The sequence below is a fragment of the Meleagris gallopavo genome, chromosome 1, assembly GCF_905368555.1.
Source record: "Meleagris gallopavo chromosome 1, MGAL_WU_HG_1.1, whole genome shotgun sequence".
NCBI lineage: Eukaryota > Metazoa > Chordata > Aves > Galliformes > Phasianidae > Meleagris > Meleagris gallopavo.
In genome coordinates, this window is record NC_139404.1 from 81977181 (window position 1) to 81995436 (window position 18256).

General features: G+C 41.6%; 1 protein-coding gene across 1 annotated transcript; it reads right to left on the reverse strand.

Moving 5' to 3' along the window:
- Positions 1–1111: 1111 nt before the first annotated feature.
- Positions 1112–17737, reverse strand: LOC100538662 (protein spire homolog 1-like). The gene is made up of 16 exons (XM_085237837.1): positions 17380–17737; positions 16854–16885; positions 16234–16398; positions 15374–15499; positions 15030–15095; positions 12279–12440; positions 10172–10240; positions 9520–9649; positions 9006–9067; positions 7671–7746; positions 6974–7125; positions 6113–6244; positions 4740–4804; positions 4056–4083; positions 3546–3688; positions 1112–2483 (listed from the first exon to the last, which is right to left on the reverse strand). The coding sequence occupies exons 1-16, from the start codon at positions 17624–17626 to the stop codon at positions 2297–2299; spliced, it is 1842 nt and encodes a 613-aa protein (XP_085093963.1). The 5' UTR covers positions 17627–17737; the 3' UTR covers positions 1112–2296.
- Between the last annotated feature and the right edge of the window lie 519 nt (positions 17738–18256).

Genomic DNA, 18256 nt, shown 5'->3' on the forward strand with positions numbered 1-18256 from the left:
AGAGGAACCAGTAAGAGACTGGAAAACAGATGAAGTCCTGCCTTGTCCTCACAGGAATACATTCCTCCAAACCATCAAATTCCAGGGCTCCCATAAAGAATGGCTTCTGTGATGTCACCTCCATCTCCCTCAGAAACGCTGCTCTCAGTGCCCTTAAGGTTGAGTCCCAGGCCTGTTCCACCTGGGTGTCTCCCACTCTGGCTTCAGTCTCCCTGTGTGCTCCATGCTGTAGCTCCCAGGTAAAGCTAAGTCAGCATTCCCTCCAAAGGGCTGCCCTGTTCAGGGAAAGGAAGAAGTACAGAGGGGATGGGCAGTCTCCTCCTGCTGTGTTTGAAAAAAAAAAAAAAAAAAAAAAGACATTTCTAGTAAGCATGCTCCCACAAGATGTCACATTTTGTCACCGTCAAGAACAGTGGTTGAAAGCCAAAATTTGTGGAAAGGTAGAGGTCACTCCTATGCAGGGGAGATGGCCTTTACTAGCCTTTCTGGGGGCAATACAACCATGAAAGTAGAGGAGTGATAAAAACTCAGGCCTTTCTAACAGTTCAGTAGATCAAGGTTGAGCAGCAAAGGTCAGGCTAGCACGCAGCTTCAATCCCCCTCCTCCTTTGCCCATTTGCTCTGCCATGAGAGCATTTCACGACAGTCATGATCACAAGGTAGTAAAAAGGTAAGTCAGTGAAAAGAGCACATGTGACGCTGCAGCAGACATGCAAGAGACAGAACCCAACACTGCCTTTGCTCTCCTGATAAATCATCTGCATCAATGCGATGGATGCTTTTTCCCCACACTCAGGCTCTGAGAGATTCTTTGAGCTTGCAGATTAATCAAAACAGGCTGATCTCAGCTCGTTTCTTGCTCTGCCTTAACTACCTCACTCAGCAGGCATCCAAGAGTACCTCATGCCCCCAGCCCCACTCTGTGCCCATCCTTCCAGCAAGCACAGCTGTGGCTTGGCTGCCATTCCGTGCAGCCCGCAAGGAGCCCACCTGCCTGATAGGGATGTGCCTCCCAGCAGCAGCAATTAGCAGATGCAGTAGAGGACCTGGACAGGCAGGCTGCACCCCTCCTTATTGACTGAAAGAACACTTGAACTTGCTCCAAAAGGAAGCACAGGCTTCAGCCTCTCTGCATTCATTTACTCGCAGAGCTTGTCCAAACCCGCATGTAGGCAGCAGCTTGCAGACAAGCAATTTAGAGGAAACAGTCAGGCCAGCACAAGTCAGTTGGAGATATTGACCCTTCTGGCACTTTGGAGGCACACCTTGAGCTCAACTTAAACATGTCTTTCTTCCCCTCTCCAGGGGAACTGGCCCTTCTTTTCCCCTTCTCAACCACTATTTTCTTTGGTATGGCTCATGCCAGCTATAAGTCCATTGTATCCCTCAGCACTGTCTTTTCCAGACTCCGCAAACCACACCAGGTAGAATTCTGGGGAAAAAAAAAAAAAAAAAAAAATCAGAACACCTACATCCCCTTCCACACTGGCAATTCTTGGGGAGAAACATACTATCAAATATCTCATTTCTGGTTTTAACCAAATAAAAATTTCACCAATTTTTTTCCAGTGTTACACAGGTTGCCGTAGTTCCACTACTCCAAAGCAGTAAGTCAGTACAAGAAAAAAAAAATAAATAAATAAAATCAAGATTCTGTACAAAACAACTATCCTCTCTCAGGCAGTGATGGCATCAAGATAGACCAGATACTTCAGCGACCTGGAAAACTTTGCTGTCAAGGCATAGCTGGCACAAAGAAAAAAATCAGGAGCAATTCCAGGGCAAGCAGATTGAGCAGGCTGCTTTACAGCCATCACTACGATGGTACATATATCACAGGAACGAGTTCAGGTGCTTTGTAGTGAGTTATCGTGAAGGAAGAATTATTTGCAAAATGTATGGTGTTGCGATCACATAACTGAGTTCCACTTCCAAGACTCTCACAAATAGAGGTTTTAGCTTAAGAGTTCCCTATACTCATGATAGAGGACAAAGACTGCTTAGCAATGAATGCAAACAGTGCCACAGAACAACGACAACTGCAGGTGCAAAGGAGGAACGCTAGAGCCGTGATGGTGCTTCAACATTTATTTTCCCCCAAAGAAACATAAAAGGATTAAAACAATTCTAAAAATTGCAATGCTTTATAATGCTTTACAATACATAAATACTAACTGTACTTCCCGCTTAGACTAAGCAGCAGGAAAGTCTTTTACTCAGGCCTTTATGTCAGTAAAGTGCATAAAGCTGTTTAATTGAGGTACAGAACAGGTGACAGGAAAAATATAAAGCGGAGTCATTCCAGTTTAGTCCAAGACTGGGAAATTCTCCTGAGTGGGATGTTCTGCTGCTGGTTGGAAGCCACATTCAACAGATAATGCTCACATTGAGTACAGATGTCTGCAGTCAGCCAGTTTGCCATAGTTCTTGTGTGACAGCACAGAGGCTGTGCTAGGCCATGGGGCTCCAAAATAACAGGTACACTGGAGCAGGAGAGGAAAGGAAAAGAAGACAGGCAAGTAAATCAACCCAGGTATCTGTTGGAGGATACAGAATTTTTTCCACCCTTTCCCAAGATCTGATCTAACATTGCTAAATGAGTGGATAATAAGCAGATGGGTTCAATGGAGCAGTCAGCTCCACACTTGGGAAAGTTATTAGGCACCAGAACAACTTCATTCACTGAGACTTCTTTACTGACTAGTAGTATTTCAACAGAAGGGCTAGCTAACAGATATCTGTGATTGATCCAAGGTTATGACTTACAGCATATGCTGTACAATGTTTCTTTGACATCTGGAAGTATGACAGTAATGCAGTCACTCAGAACTCTTCTGCAGCATCTGCATTGTGAGCCAGACCAAGGCACTGTCAGTGCTAGCATCTGTAGTGAACACTGGCTTGATATTTGGACAAAAGCATTTGAACCAGAAACTGCTGTGACTATTTTGGCTATATTAGAGAACAGTATCAGAGAAAGTAGATACCTGTTCAGCCAATACAACTTACACAAATATAGATTTGGAAAGAGGAGAACAGCACATATGCTTCCAGTTCTAGATATTGCACTTATTCTCACAAGGTATTTTCTACTCAAACCTGTCAAAAAATCATTTGGTAATAATTCCCCTTCTTTTTTTTTTTTTTTTTTTTTGTCCCTGGAAAAGGACTGCTTGGAGGAGGACTGAGAAAACCATCCGCTGCATTACTCTTCAGTCAGTTATACCTTAGACCTTTCACATTTTTCTCTTCCAAGATAGGGTACTCTTGGATTGCAGGGAAATACCCCCAGCTGCTGAGGATATAGAACACAGTGAGAATTTGGGAAATTCTCAGACAAATGAGTCTTTCACTAAGAATGTTCTGCATCTGACTGCAATACTTTGTATGAACTGTAGATCAGTTAGACCAGTCATTCGGTGAAACTTTCAGTTGACCAGAATGAGACTACATAATGCAGCTGTATGCACAGGTAAACAAACCTGCTGACAAGTATCTGGTAACACCTTTCAAGGTAAAAGCATAATACCTCTATCCTAGCTTACCTATAACACTCCCATTGCTCTATTTCACGCAGCACCTCTGAGTTCTTCTGCTCTTGAGTAGCTGGGTCTTCTTCTCTGGAGAGTCTCAAAAGTTTTAAGAAATGAAGTGGAAGATGTACACACATTCTGAAGGGCATGGACATCTAGAATCACAACACAAGTCACCTGAGTTCTCGGGGAAACCCTTCTTCTTAGAAGGAAAGAGTGCATGGCATGTAGTTGATTTATTACTACACTTAGAAGATAAACATTAATGCAGTGAACTCCCTGACCCTCGCATAAATAGAGCACAGAGTAATCCCAACAACTTTACACAGGATCAAAGGAAGAGGAACCAGAGCTGTTTCAGCTGACATGCCTTTCTTTCCTAGTTGTTTTGCATCTTCTATTACTGCCTCTTTTCTTAGCAACAAGCTAGAGGGTAGATTTGAGGTACCAGTGGGATGAAGGAAAGCTTCCTATGACTAAGTGAAGTACAGAGAAAACGTTTGTTGTAAAGACTAGACTTGCCTTGATGCAGCAGTCACAGCAGACGACACTAAGAAAAAGAAATAATCAGCATTATGTTTGAGAAAAAGCTCAGTAAACACAGGTGCTGTAGTTAAGGATGACTTATCCAGAGTCTTAGTTTGTGATTGCAGCAAAGTCACAATCACTGGTTTAGTTACTGCTTGTATTCAATGCAGCACTTTGCTGCTGCTTCAAATAGACTTAAATGAGCCTGGGAGAGCCTGAAATTTCTCTTTTCCTCTCCTATGAAGAGAAAAACTTTGACAAATCAGTGGATAATACTGGGCCCAATTCCTTTCCCAGTCACAAGGTCTAGAGTCCACTTATCCAGTCCTGAATAGAAAGTTGTGTTGAAAAGGCTCTCCAGAACCTACTCAAGCCCTTGGCTGAAGTAAAATCCAACCTACAGAGCAAAATGAAGACAGTAATAGCTGAGAAGAATTGAGCATTATGCTTGCACAGTAAATTTGGACACTGCTAGCTACTACTAAGAATTAATATTGAGATATCACTTCAGAGGTAAGTTTTCCCATGTTCTTCAGCCTAGCTTGTGGAGTAAGGCAGAACTGAAAGGCTAAGGAACCCATTCCAATCCAAGGACTGCCACCACATGAATTCTAAGCATTCACTGCTATTCTTTTACTATTCTCTCCATCGTCATTCACTCCTTTCATACCCACTCACCTGCTGCAGAGGTAACAGCTGTAAGGCCACTTAAGAAACATCTGCTTATGGCAGCTGAAACAGATCTGTGAAATGGAAAATGTTGTGAATACCAACAGGAAATATCTTTCAACCAACAGTATCCACTGCCTGCCAAAGAGTGAGCGTATAAGCTAACCTTCTCAAGGCTTTAGATCCACACAGAATAGCAGATCCATTGAAAGAGAGCAGAGACACAGGAATTAAAAGCTAAAAAGGCAAAAGAGGCCTTATTTGTAAGTCTCTGTTTTTATGATGCAGAGGTTTGGAGCAGCTGCCAGACAACAGGAGTTTAAAAAGAGGCTCTTGAACAAACAATAGCTGTATTGTGCAATAGCGTAACAGTAGCTAGTTAAGAGAGGGAAGAAGAGAGACATTCTTTGAGGTAGACTGCAACAATCCCAAAGAGATTAAGTCAGGGCAACTTTGAATCCAATCCTGAAGCAATAAATGAGTCATAAGGAAGCTGATGAGTCTCTTGAACTTTATAAAAAGAACATTCATACACAGCTGGCAGTCAGAAGTGATATTATCTTGAGAAGCAGAGCTTGAGAAAGCTAAAAGAAAAAAAAACTTCAACAGTGAGAACACAAAGGGGGTAAGAGAGCCATTTTAGAATAAGCAGAGAGAAAGCAAATTAAAGCAACATTGGTTAAGTAAGGTGAGAAGGAAACAGGGATTCATGTGGCAGGAGTGGAACTATCAAAGCTGCGCTAGCAGAACTCTTTGGCTCTGTGTATACTGCTACTTTAGTGAGTACAAGAAGCTGACCCCAAAGCCAAGCAGCATGAAATTCCTCACATCTGTGTTGCAAAGGGCTTGCTCTAAAGACATCTGCTCTTGAAGGGCTGGTGGAAGCAGGCCCTCTAGAACAGGCTGTGAATAAGTAAGCAGAGTAGACAGGCAACAGTCCTGTGCTGTAGCATTCTCTACCTCCCTCATCTCTCCAGCCTTTACATTCATCCCTCAGCAGGATGGCTTAGGTCAGCACAACTCAAATGTTAAGAGCCTGAATTAAAAGCCTTTGCTTCTCTGTGTACCAAATTTCAATCTATATCTTTATGAATTCAGAGCTGGACAACAAGAATGGTGATCAGCTGTACTAGCATAGAAATAACAGATGAAATATTAAATGAAGGCTACGCTGTTATTTAGGGAATTTACACAGCCTAAGCTTGATTGGAAGCCATCACAGCACAAGTATTAAAAGATCCTATACAGCCTAGGGACAAACTCAGATCAGCTGCATGAACAGGAAGAACTGAGGCAGAGTACCTCAGCAGTTCAACACTGAGACATGAAACCAGGCAGCTTCTATCAAGGCAAGGACAGCACTCTACAAGAAAGAAACATACCTTTGCTCTTGGAAAGACACCATCACTACGTCCTTGGGAAAAGCCTCCCCTTTTCAGCACTATCATTGCATATCTTGTTCCAATCAGTTCAGCAATGGTAGGTGATGGCCTTGTAGTAGGAAAGTAAAAGTCCTGTCCAAAGACAGAAGTTGAGCATCAGAAAGAGCTAAATACACACACACTGTAAAAGCTATTCTCAAAACTCAGCCCCAAGAGGCTCAGCAGCATTTAAATCCAGAACTCACTTCTGCTGATGGGCTGTATATGTCGCTAGTAGAGCACACTTCAGGGAATACTGCTTTAGTTTTTGAGATTTTAGTCAAAATCTCAAGTAGTTTACAGAACCTGCACTAGGGAAGCATTTAATCCCATCTCCAGAAAACTCTACTACCCTCTACACAGCACAGATGGTTTCTTTTCCCCTTCTCACCTATGGTACAGGCTCTCTTTCTACAGCACAATGCTCTTGCCTTATCTTTCGCCAAAGACCCACAGGCCCCACACAAGTAGCAGCTATTTTTTCTTTCCTTTTCAACAAGATCACCAGTTTTTATCTAGGTGGGGAGCCTAGCCCACCTGCATCCCCCCACTATGTTGGTGCACAAAGAGGTCAGGGTTATGATAAGATTAGAAGTTTATCCAGGGGTGGGAGAAAGAGCAATGCAGATCCCTACAGGGACACTACAAGTTTTATACTGCCTCCAAATAAAAAAATAATATCCCAACGTAAGTTGAGCATACAATATGGCTTGAATAAAACCAACATAACATGCTCAATACATGTACACAAGGTTCAAGGTGCACGCTGGAATCATCATCAGATATATTAAAACAGCTTGGCAGCTGATATGCCAGACTTACAATTTTCTTGCTTTGAAGGCCAGTGTCTAAAGATTTGGACCTTCCTCTGAAAGGATGCAGCTGCTGCTGGCCAACGTTCAGGACACTGTTAGGCTGGAAGTCTCCTAGCACAGGTATGCTCATGGGAGGAAGTGTATGATCTGCAGCAAGACCTGCATAGAAAGTTTCAGACTGCAGAAAAGAAATGGGCTGGCAGATTCTAAAATGTTCCCCCCAAAAGTTGAACAGTCAAGAGCATGACACTGCCTTCTGAAGACAGCTAGGCTTGCATCTCTCCTTCTCAAACTCCATTAATTCAGATCATAAAAAGCAGAGATTACTGTAATTATGCTTGTCAGTAGGAAGTGATGAGCCTTCATTAACACCATTTAGATTAATAAAATCAAGTGTTCTACTTCAACATTCAAAAGGCTCATTAAGCTTTTACTGTGAATTCAATTATGCCTTTTGGGATATGCTATCATTGTTTTGAAGCTGCAGGAGATGTACAAGCATCAATCAACTGCAGAGGAATGGTTTTCTAAGGACACCTTCCCAGACTCATGATTTAGTGTTGGAGCTTCTTCTGTCAAGTACCTGTAAGTGATCAGAGAAGTGCAGTACAGTAAGCCCTGAGTTAAGTTTATGGCAGCCCAGTAGGCCACTGACTGTACTTTGTCACCACCTGGTTTACACACGTAGCAAAAACAGCACTGACCTGTGCTGCTGTAGGACACTACTGATGACCTGGCTGAGGCAAGCTGGGTGCTGGAAGACGGTTTTGGAGTCGTTTCCTGTAGACCAGAGGACAAGGTACTCTTAAGCTTGCTCAGACTAACTACTACTAAACAAAACCCAGGACTCGGAATCGACCAGAAACAGCACAAGGCTTAATCAGAAGTAGAAGGAGGAAGGAAAGCAATGTAGAATATTTAGAAACTTAGTGTTCCAAGAGTCAATTGCAAGTAAATTTTCCCCAAACAGGAAGCTCCAGTCAAGCCGGTTAAGTTTCAGATTCATCTGTTATCACCTCAATCAAGTTCAATGCTGATTTTAGTCCCAAATTTTCAATGGGTCAGCAACCAACTTCACTAGATTCTTTACAGCTTTCAGAATGCTTTGCCATTTTTCTTAGTTCTGGCTCACATATACCAACACTGGAAAACAGTTAGGTGCACTAATACTTAGTTCAAACCCAATGCTCTAGAGAGCATAGTTTCTAGCTTCTCTAGAAAAGCAGAACAAAGTTGCAACCTCCATAGAGAAGGTCTTTCTAGTCCACAATAATACACCAATAGTTCTCAAGCACTGAATATTCCAACAAGTAGCACATTCTTGTGCAAATATAGCTAAGATTTTCTGCTTTTATTAATTCATATCCATTTTCCTCAGTTAAGCAAATGCATTTCAGACAAATGTTTACAGAAAACAGATTCCTGTTTGTTTGCCAGAGCATCTGTGCTAGGCATAATGTGTTAGGGTTTCAGTTCTGTTCCATAGAATTTCTGACTGTGCTCAGACTGAATCCCAGAACCACACAGTCAAGATCAGGCTATGGAATTAAAGAACCCAAAGTCTGCATAGCCCAGTTTACTTAAAATTGGTGCTCCTTTAGTTGCTTCCCAGGCAGAAGAGTGGGAATTCACCAGTAAAGTTGCTTCCTGTAACTAAATCACATGAAATGCAAATGCATCTAGCATCAGTTGCCTCACTGTAAGGTGAAAGTAGGGGTTTGGCTAATATGTGCCAAAATTTCTCCTACGTGTATCAAGATTTTGAGAATACCTAGTTTTAGTGATCAGCAGACCTTAGAGTTATAGGCCACACTCATGTCATAACAAGAAGTGTTTAAACTCTTAAATCTTAAATCACACGAGTTTCTGTAGAGTCAAGGACTCCAGTGAACATAACAGTATCATGTTTGTTCACTTTTGAAGAACAAGACTGCTCACACTACGATTTGAACTCGATATTCTAAGGTACATATCTGTACAGATACAATGCCTAGAATAGACTGTTTATACATATTCAGCCCTTTCATTTAAAGCCTTACCTGAGCTCCTGATCTTGGATGCTGTGCTATTGCGTTGACGATCTGAAATGCTGCACTGGCATCTTGGGATGTTAAAAAACTATTATTCAGAGATTTCAAGGCAATGTTTGGAATTACAGACATTTCTGGGTGAGGTGAGGGGAGTGAAAGAAAGAATACATACACACAGAGTAAGATATGTTCTGGCAAGAAAGTAACACATCTTATACCCACGTAATCAGAGTTTGATATTTGCCCTGTTATTTAATATTTTAGTTTTAGGAAATTATTGAAATCCTGCTTTCTAAGTCAGTTGACAAATTCAACTCTCTATATAAAAAAAGAACAGTTTGAAACATCTTCAAGACGTAATAAACCACAAAGAATTTTCTAGAAATATTCTTATCATTTACAAACAAAGTTTGCATTCCCTCCCCCCTTACCTTATATGTTACCCATTATTTTTTATCAAGCATACAACCGAACTCTGGTGACTTCAGTTGTATGCTTGATAAGGTCACTTTGTAGCTCATACCTTTAGACCTGCTCCCACTTTCCCTTGCTGATGACGATTGAAGCTTCCGTGGTTGCTTAATTTCTGCCATGAGCTGTTTGTGTAAGGTAGGCTCTGATGGCACACACTCCTTCGGCTTCCACTCCAGCACCTGCAGGCAGAGTATAGCACTGCAAAGAGCCAGTAGCTAAAGTGGGGAGACAGTGGTGACAGAACTAAAGCTTCAGCAAGGGTACTGCCGTACAAGTGCCTCTCACTCAAGATGGCACTGAGCCCTCTACATCTGTGCTTTCCATACCTCATTTCTTGACTTTTGAGGTACTAGAGAGAAGCTTTAGATAACGTGTTTGTTAAAGAACATTTCAGCAACTTTCAGATTTGAAACAAGGCTTGATCAAGTAGTATAGGAATACTTTCAGGACCACAAAGTATTCCAGATAGAAGTAGCAACAGTGGAAATAGACTGATCATCTTTCTCTGAAAATTTGCCACCTCCCATTTTCCTAATCCCATGTGTTGGCAGCAGGTTCTGCCCAACAATTAATTACAATTTAGCCCTTATCTAAATCCAAACCAGTAGTTAAAATATTAAATTCATATTCCCAGAAACCATCCTATCAACTCTGAAGTTATCTTGCTTTGCTATCATTAGATACAGCACCAAATCACCTACAGGTTTTAGATGAGGCTTGGGAGCAGCTACAGCATTGCTGGGGGTTTTGCATTTTTGCTCGATGATCACCTGAAAAAGCAGAAATGGCACTTGAGCAATAGATTTCTCCACAGTTTGTATATCTTCCCATTCAGTGGCACAATGAATAACTCAAAAAAAAAAAATTGAGAATAAGGAATGTGGAGAAGAAATTAAAAAAAAGCTGTAGGAAAATGTAGAGCGATGAAGTTTGCTTAAAGGTTTCTTGTAGAGACAGCTTTGCCTATGGCAAGAGATAATCAGAAGCCCTGCACATCCCTTTCAGCATGCATAGGAAGCAGACAGCATTCTAGTCCTAGCAGCTCAAAATGCTCTAAGAAGCCACTGAAAAAAAAAATGTTGTAGTCATATTTTAATGTCAGGACTTGATCACAATACTTTCATCAGTGATAACTCCGCTCCAAGGAGGAGAGTTACTGATGGGTTAACAAGACCATAACAAGACCTGTAGCAGCAGGCAGCTGTATGCATAAACTAGAGTCCCAGAGTCTGGTTTACAGCCCTACATAAACTGGGAAAAATAGCAAGATAGAATTGCAGTGCAGGTACTCTGTGAGGCAGATTGTTTCTCTCATCAAGGCCTATGCTTGCTGTAGAGAGGACAGAAAAAAAAATATATATACATGTACAACTTGACTTATCTGCCTTGCCCACTTACTCTTACTTCAAGGCTATGCCATTTTCTTTCCTTGTGTATACAATTGCAGAATACATGAGAGTGCAGGTAAAATACCACTAGCTGAGCTTTAATTAATTTGCAAATTAGACCACTGTTTGCCACGGGAGCTTTAAAGTAGCTTTGCACATGGGGAAATCCTTGTTTAAGAGACTTCTCAAACAAAGGCTGAAACAGTAAGTACTCCTTTCCTTCTCGCAGTATTTTTGACAAATGCGCTTCACATTGAAGCTTGTGCTTCTCGTCAACCACAGGGAATAAAAAAAGAAAAAAGAAATCAAGAGCCAGTTCATCCTGCCACCTTCAGTTATGTTTCTGTACTACATAGTGCTTTACAGTATATAACAGTATCAATGAAATGAGTAGTTGTAATGTATTTTCTCCTTTCTATTACTACTCACGTATTTCCGAACAAATTAGTCTCCAGATAAGCGTTAAAAAGCCTTCTCTGAAGGCTGGCGCCACAATCAAAAGTGAGAGTTAGGGTTTTATGAGGGCTCAGCTGAAGATTTCAATCCCTTGCACTCTAAGAGCGCCAGCAAGGAGGGAAAAAAATGTTGATGTCTAGCATGCTAAGCAAACTTTTCACTTTTTAAAATATCGGTCTTTATTATAAGTGGAGTTGTGTCTCATCTTCTGCCAAGATGTCTGTTTGCAAAACACACCAATGCCACAAAGCCTTATGCCAGTGTTTTAGATCTGCTCATCATTCCCAGCTCAAGCTGCAGCAAGTAAACAGCATCACAAACCATCAGAGGCACTCAGTCAATTTTATATCTGTGCATCTTCACCAACATCAACATTGCTGGAAGCCTTTATCACTTGAGTCAGCACCACAGCTGCCCTGGAAGCAGTTGAACTTTTTTTTTTGTCATCCTGCCTAAGCTCCTGCAGTAGCTCGTATACACTCCTACAGGCCTCTGCCTTAGGCTGAGCAGAGCACTAACTCCATAGTGATTTTACACTTTCATACATCTCACAGCAGCTAAGGCAAGAAATCTAGTAAGAGATGCCAAGCATGGCACAACTCAAGCAGCCTGTAAAAACAAGTGTCTTGAGTACAAAAGCATGAGCAGGCAAGAGTTTCTTTAATGGAATTGTTTTGTGCAAGGCAGCTTAATTGCACCGGAGAAGGAACTGACTGACCCCTGGAGGGGAAACAAGCCTACTATCCAGCTTCATAAAGGTTTGGCTGCACCAAATTAGAAAGTTACTGGAAATGAAGTGTTTGGTTGGGTAAACATAGCAATCAAATATTGAGCTGAGAGGGAGCTCTAAATACTTTTGGACTGGATGTACCTTTGAGAAAGATCTGAGGAGTGCCTTTCAGTCAAAACAAATATCGTTTAGAAACCAGATGGTTTCAAAATTGTCCCGGCTGTAGTCACTCACCTTCCGAAGTTTGTACCTCTTGTGCCGAATATCATCTAGAAGTAATTCATAAGGGGAGTAGGTACATTCTTTCAGAGGAGCAGGACGCTGTGGTCGCTCGGTGGCCTTCCGTAGCTTTACACCATTCTGCAGTTCACAGATGACACTGGGCCACAGGGATGTCTAGGAGAATGCAGTGAGAAACAAGTCAACAACTGGCTAGAACTCATGGAAGAGCACTCTCTCCCTCTCTGTTAATGGGACAAACTGAGTAACTGAAGTCTTGCAGAAACAAAGTGTGTTCTCAACAGTTCCCCTTAACCCACTTGAAGATTAGGGCATAGTACCAGGTTTATCCCTGATTTTTGTCATCAACTTTATGAACGTACTTCATCAAAACACAGTTTTTGTTACTAGGTATTTAAGACCCATCTTCTTGAAGTAATTCCTGCAAGCATTCCATGTACCAGGAGAGTTTTTGTTTTGGTTTCCCCCTCTTCTTTCCTGTCTTCATATTATTGCATTCTAGGAAACACTGAGAGTGAAATCTCAAGTCTTATAATTAAAATCCTCTGAACTTTTGGAAATCAAGAGTTGAAGAGCCCACAAACTCGAGGAAGACAAAGAGAAAGCAATCTCTAACAGCAACTTATGTTAGTGGTTACAGCCTGGAGACATAAGCTGATAACTCATATCTTCTCATCCTGTTCCTGTATTAATACCTGTTTCCACAGGATGCTCAGGCGTGTAGGATAGCACAACAAAAGTTAAAGATAGGAAAAAAAAAAACACACAAAACATAATCCACTCAATAGCCTGTTTAGACAACATTGTAACGGAAAAGCAAAGTCAACAGCTTATTTAGTTCCCAAAGGCAAATTGAATATGAAAATGATTGTATTATTAGCAGTAAAGAAGGAAGCAACATTTTAGAAAACTGCCTCAGAACAGAACTTCTGATTTAAATTCATATCCATCTTCCTTTTACAGGATGAAGTGCGTTCTCTCAAATTATGCCTTCAGATATCTTGGTATAATAGCAGAAAAATTTTACGTAAACTGTGACTGATAGGCTGCCTTCAAGGAGAAAGACATTTAATTGGATTGTTTTAGCTGGGTTTTGCAACAGTGGTATCTCACTTCCAAAAAAAAAGAGCAGTGAAATGGTAGCCATATCTCCTTGACTATCATAATTTATTGTGTAGGAGAACACACACATATACAAAAATCTCTTAAAGTCCTACCAAAGAAAGAGCTAAGCAAACAGATTGGTGTTTGTCTCCTATTCAATACTAAACACTTTCCATTCTGTTCAACATCTTAAGTGGTAAGATAGCTGTTCCCAAAAGATCTTGGTGCTTAGATTTCAAGCAGAAGATTGTCTGGTGACACATGAATCAGCTCTGCTGAGACCAAACAACCCTGCATGATATCAGGTTGCTGTATGTGTTTCAGAAAGCCCATTTCATAGCAGTCAAGATAGAAAAGTGTGGTCAAGATAGAAAAGACAGCATTAACTGCTTGGCACTACTTAAGGCATCAGCTCCAATCTGGAATCCCAGTGAAGTCGGCACCCTGGTTATTTTAAACTCAAGAGTTTGTCAGAGTGATGCAGTGAACTGGTGCTTAGGGACTTGGAAACTAAAGGCAAAGGATTTGCAACAGACATCCTGCTTTTGGAATTCATGTCTCCTGAAGGAGCAGAGGCCAAATACACTGGCCTCCAGGCCACATGTCAAAGCCCATGTATTTATTCATGTATTCCCTGCAGAAAAGTGCTACAGCAGTTGATGAGTTTGTGGTTTAAGATAGCTTGCCAGCTTATTTTAATAGATCACAAATTTGAGAATATGCCCAAACACACATTTCACAAACATTTTCATACGAATAGTTTGAGCACGCTTCAAAGCAAGTGCTATTTAGACAAAAAGAGCAAGTCCACAAGTCTCTTGGGGCTTGCCGTTTGTCTCCACAGACTCCAGACTACAGAGCATTTGTTTATGCTGGGCAGAGCTCCAGCCAGAAGAGCTATTTGTTTCTGACTGAGCCCTGACTGTGTAGGGCCTTGGAAGAGAGTAGAATAAGTTGCTTTCTCTGCCCCAAACACATTCCAAGATCTACAGAAAGACAGAATGGAAGGACAAGTAACACAAAAAACAGAAGGTAGGAGCTACATCTCCAGCCCTGCCCTCCTTCATGCCTTTGTCGAGCTGCTGGAGCTCCACAACCATAAGGATGGATGGAGTTACTTTCATGCCCTCCAGCCCTGAACTAGCAGACTCCACGTGATTAAAGTGATCTAGTCCACCAGTCCACTCTGACCATCAACAGGAAGTCTTCTGGGAGTTGTCAATCCAACTATAGAAAGAAACAGATTCCTTTTGACAGGTATCAAATCCTGCCAAGAGATGGAGTGTGGGACTAATTTCAGGAAGAAACAGCATGAGTAACTACTTGTGGACACTTATTCCAAAGAGTGCCTCCAATTTCACTTTTAGAAGTGGTTTAAGTTGAACCACAAAGAGGCTCTTTGTGCAGAAAAAGCATCCACATGAGGTAAACACATGAAATAGCTTAACTTCAAGTTCACATCCCAGCTTGTTTTGCAGACAAGTCTTTAACTGCTTAAGTTCTTAAACAATGTAACAAGTGTAACTGATGTTCAAGCTCTATTTTTTTTTTTTTTAAACAAAGGAGTCACTAGGAAGCCTCAGAGAGCAAGGGTAGACAAACAAGCCCAACCTCCTCTAACGAAGGAATTAAATCCCTTACCCACTGTTTTTCCTTCTTCTGCATGTGAGTTTCCAGCAAATCTTCCTCATCCATTTTTTTTAGACTCTAAAAGGGAGCACAAGAGGTCATCACATTGAGCTGTCCAGTGCTTTCCCATTTATACAGTATAAATTATTAATGATGACTTGAAAAGCTTAGAGGCCCCAACACCCAAACATTCACAATTTACAATAAAATGCTAGCGTGATGCAGAGAAATGTTTCATATTATGAAAACAGACCATCAGCTAGGTTACTCCATTTCTAATGCAATGGGAAGATTATAACTAGATCAAATTTATGGAGGTAGAAGGCATAGTAGATAAGGGGTGATGCCAAATATACCTCTTTGGAGGTCTGGATGATGGACACAAGCTTCTGAAGTTCAATAAATTCAGTAAAAAGACTCTTGCAGGTCATTTTGTAATGACTAGTAGCCTCAGAAGGCATGGACAGGTGATGCTCACAGGCCTGAAAGAAGCGGAACTGTTTACAAGAAATCTTGAAATAAAAACACATGAAGGTTGAAGAAAGCAACATTCTTTTTTTCCCCCTCAATCTGTGGTTAAAAATCATTTTTCTCATTGGTCCTTTGTATCTTTTTGTTTATTTTATTGTAGACGCAGAGGAGCAAAGAAGCAAAACGCCAAATCTTATATTTACAATAACTTCATTAGGTGTGTGATTTATATATCCTGATCTCCACAAGCTGTGCTTTGAAATAAGTACCTGGAAGGGAAAGCTTCCAAACCACAACAAAACACAGCAGGTGGAGTCACTTGTCATCTTGTTTTCCCCCTTGGCACCCCACCCTGCTTAGACCAGGGCTCAGGCAGTTTCTTGTTTTCTTAAATTATGGCTGAGAGAGTTTGAGCTGCGACATTCAAATTATTATGGACAAGTGACTTATTTCAATATCTGTAGTCTTCTAGGTATTGAATACTACTGTTGGAGACGACACACTGAAGAACCCTGTAGACATAGCTGTGAGAGCCATGTTCAGACTTCCTCCTTAGTTTCTTTTCCATAGACATTTGAGCACACCTTAGATGTTTTAAGCCTTCCACCTCTGACAGAAAAGCCACACCTTCCCCCCATCCAACAAACTGCCCAGCTACTCCCCAGAAACAGTCTGTCATCCTGGTTAACAGCATGATTAGCCATCAGCTTCTCTAAAGCAGCTTATGTTTTAAGAAGAAGAAAACCTTGATAACATCCTGCAGGGTGACTGTTGGCTTCATTCCCTCATCATCCAGTTTCAACATGAGGCAGAGCAGTTTATCCAGCGGATCACTCAGTTCTCGCTCAACTTGGCTGTCAATTCCCCAGTCCAAGGCTTCATAGATCACCACTCCCAGGTACTCCAGCAGCTGCAGACAGAAGCCAAGGAAGCAGTACAACACCACAGCCTTCACTTCCCTATTGCTGCTGCCCCACAGGGCTGAGCACATCTCTCAGGATGAGAAGGACTCAAAAAGCAACTGACTGCTCTTCAAGTAGCCTGGAACACTCCCCAGTGAGCTATGTTAAGCTTTTAAATGGCTTATCTAGCAACTCTAAATGATGTTACCAGGACAAAAAGCCTATGCACTATTCCACAGTAGCAGCACTGGTGCACGCTGTTTGTTTCCCAGTCCCATAGTCTTACTGGAGCTCACTCCTAACATCTTATTTCATTTTTCAGATTACAGGGGACAGTCACACACATAGTACCCAGTAAATGTAAATAAAGTTTTAGGCAGCTAGATGCCTGCGTCTCCCATACTAGCTTTCTACATGGCAGGATTACATCTGCTCATATACAAAAGCGAAGACACAGGCTTACCTTGTCCTCTGACTGCTGAATGCTGCCAGCATCTGAAAGGGAAACAAGAGGAGATAGGGCAGAATGATAACTGCACAGGCATTGATCAACAGTTTTTAGATAAACAGGTTTGTTTTTCAAGAATCCTGCCAAGCAATGCAAGATATCCTTTATTTACTGTGACTATTAGCCCCAATTTAAGTACCGCTGGTTAGTTTCTTTTCTTTGTTAGTACATATCTAATCACAAGGAAGGCAATGGATCTTCGTCTTCATTCTTTACTACCCACTCTTGTCCCTGCAGAATCAGCCTAGCAATGAACTCCACAGTCAGAAAAATTTTATCAGAAAAATTGGCAGGCTTATCTGCATTACATCTTATGTATACACCTTCAGAATAAAGTATAGACAGAAGAGCAGCCTACACCGTGAGAACAACCTGTGCATACAAAGAAGGGGAAAAATAAAAAGTTTTCGTCTGCTTTGTCCCTAAATTTCAACCAATTACAGAAACAACCCCTGGCATCCACAGCTACTTATGCTCTTACCAGACTTATGATACACCCGGAAGGAAACAGTGCCATCAGCATGAATAAAGATGCTCCCAGGACCTTTTACGAATACAGAATGGAGTGATGGGTACAGCCCTTGGGCTAATTCTTTCATTCTGCAGCAGCACTGAAAGCAAATAGCCCAGGCTTGCTCTTCGCTTATAGGGTGCCCAAAGCACATCAGAATCTCAGCTAGAGAGACCTTTGCAGCCCTCTGCTCACAGCATGGAGACTCCATGTTCATTTTTACAACTCTTTACTAGACTAGGAAGCTTAACAGCCTTGTTCCCAGGATAAGAGAAGGCTCAGGGAGCAGCCTTTTATCAGTTCTGACTCAAGGTTTGTTCCCTCATACACTCTGCTCCACACAGGTGTGAACGCTAATGCCAATTTTACTCTAGCTTTTTAAAGGGACATCACTTAAATTTGCATTTGCACAAACCTCTTTGAAGGAAAAACAGGAAGCATTTAACAAATTGGATTATAAAATAATGAGATGGGGCAAAATTTGTACTCAGTTTAATGTAGTTGTCTACAGCAATGCTAGTAGGTGAGTGAACGTTTATCTTTGACTGAAGTGTGAGGAAATAACGATAGGACAAGGGGGAATGGTTTTAAACTGAGACAGGGGAGGTTTAGGTTAGATATTAGGAGGAAGTTTTTCACACAGAGGGTGGTGACACACTGGAACAGGTTGCCCAAGGAGGCTGTGGATGCCCCATCCCAGGCTGGATGTGGCTCTGGGCAGCCTGGTCTGGTGACTGGCGACCCTGCACATAGCAGGGGGGTTGAAACGACATGATCATTGTGGTCCTTTTCAATCCAGGCCATTCTATGATTCTACAAAATGTCTTGAGGTGCGGCCTCATCAGTG

What these genes read in the sequence shown, in the direction of transcription:
- LOC100538662 (XM_085237837.1), bottom strand. Translation starts at nt 17,626, where the DNA reads ATGAACATGGAGTCTCCATGCTGTGAGCAGAGGGCTGCAAAGGTCTCT. An exon ending in GTGTCTTTCCAAGAGCAAAG is followed by an intron (nt 4,805 to 6,112) that starts GTATGTTTCTTT and finishes TCCATTTCACAG; the next exon opens with ATCTGTTTCAGCTGCCATAA. An exon ending in AGCTGTTACCTCTGCAGCAG is followed by an intron (nt 4,084 to 4,739) that starts GTGAGTGGGTAT and finishes TCTTTTTCTTAG; the next exon opens with TGTCGTCTGCTGTGACTGCT.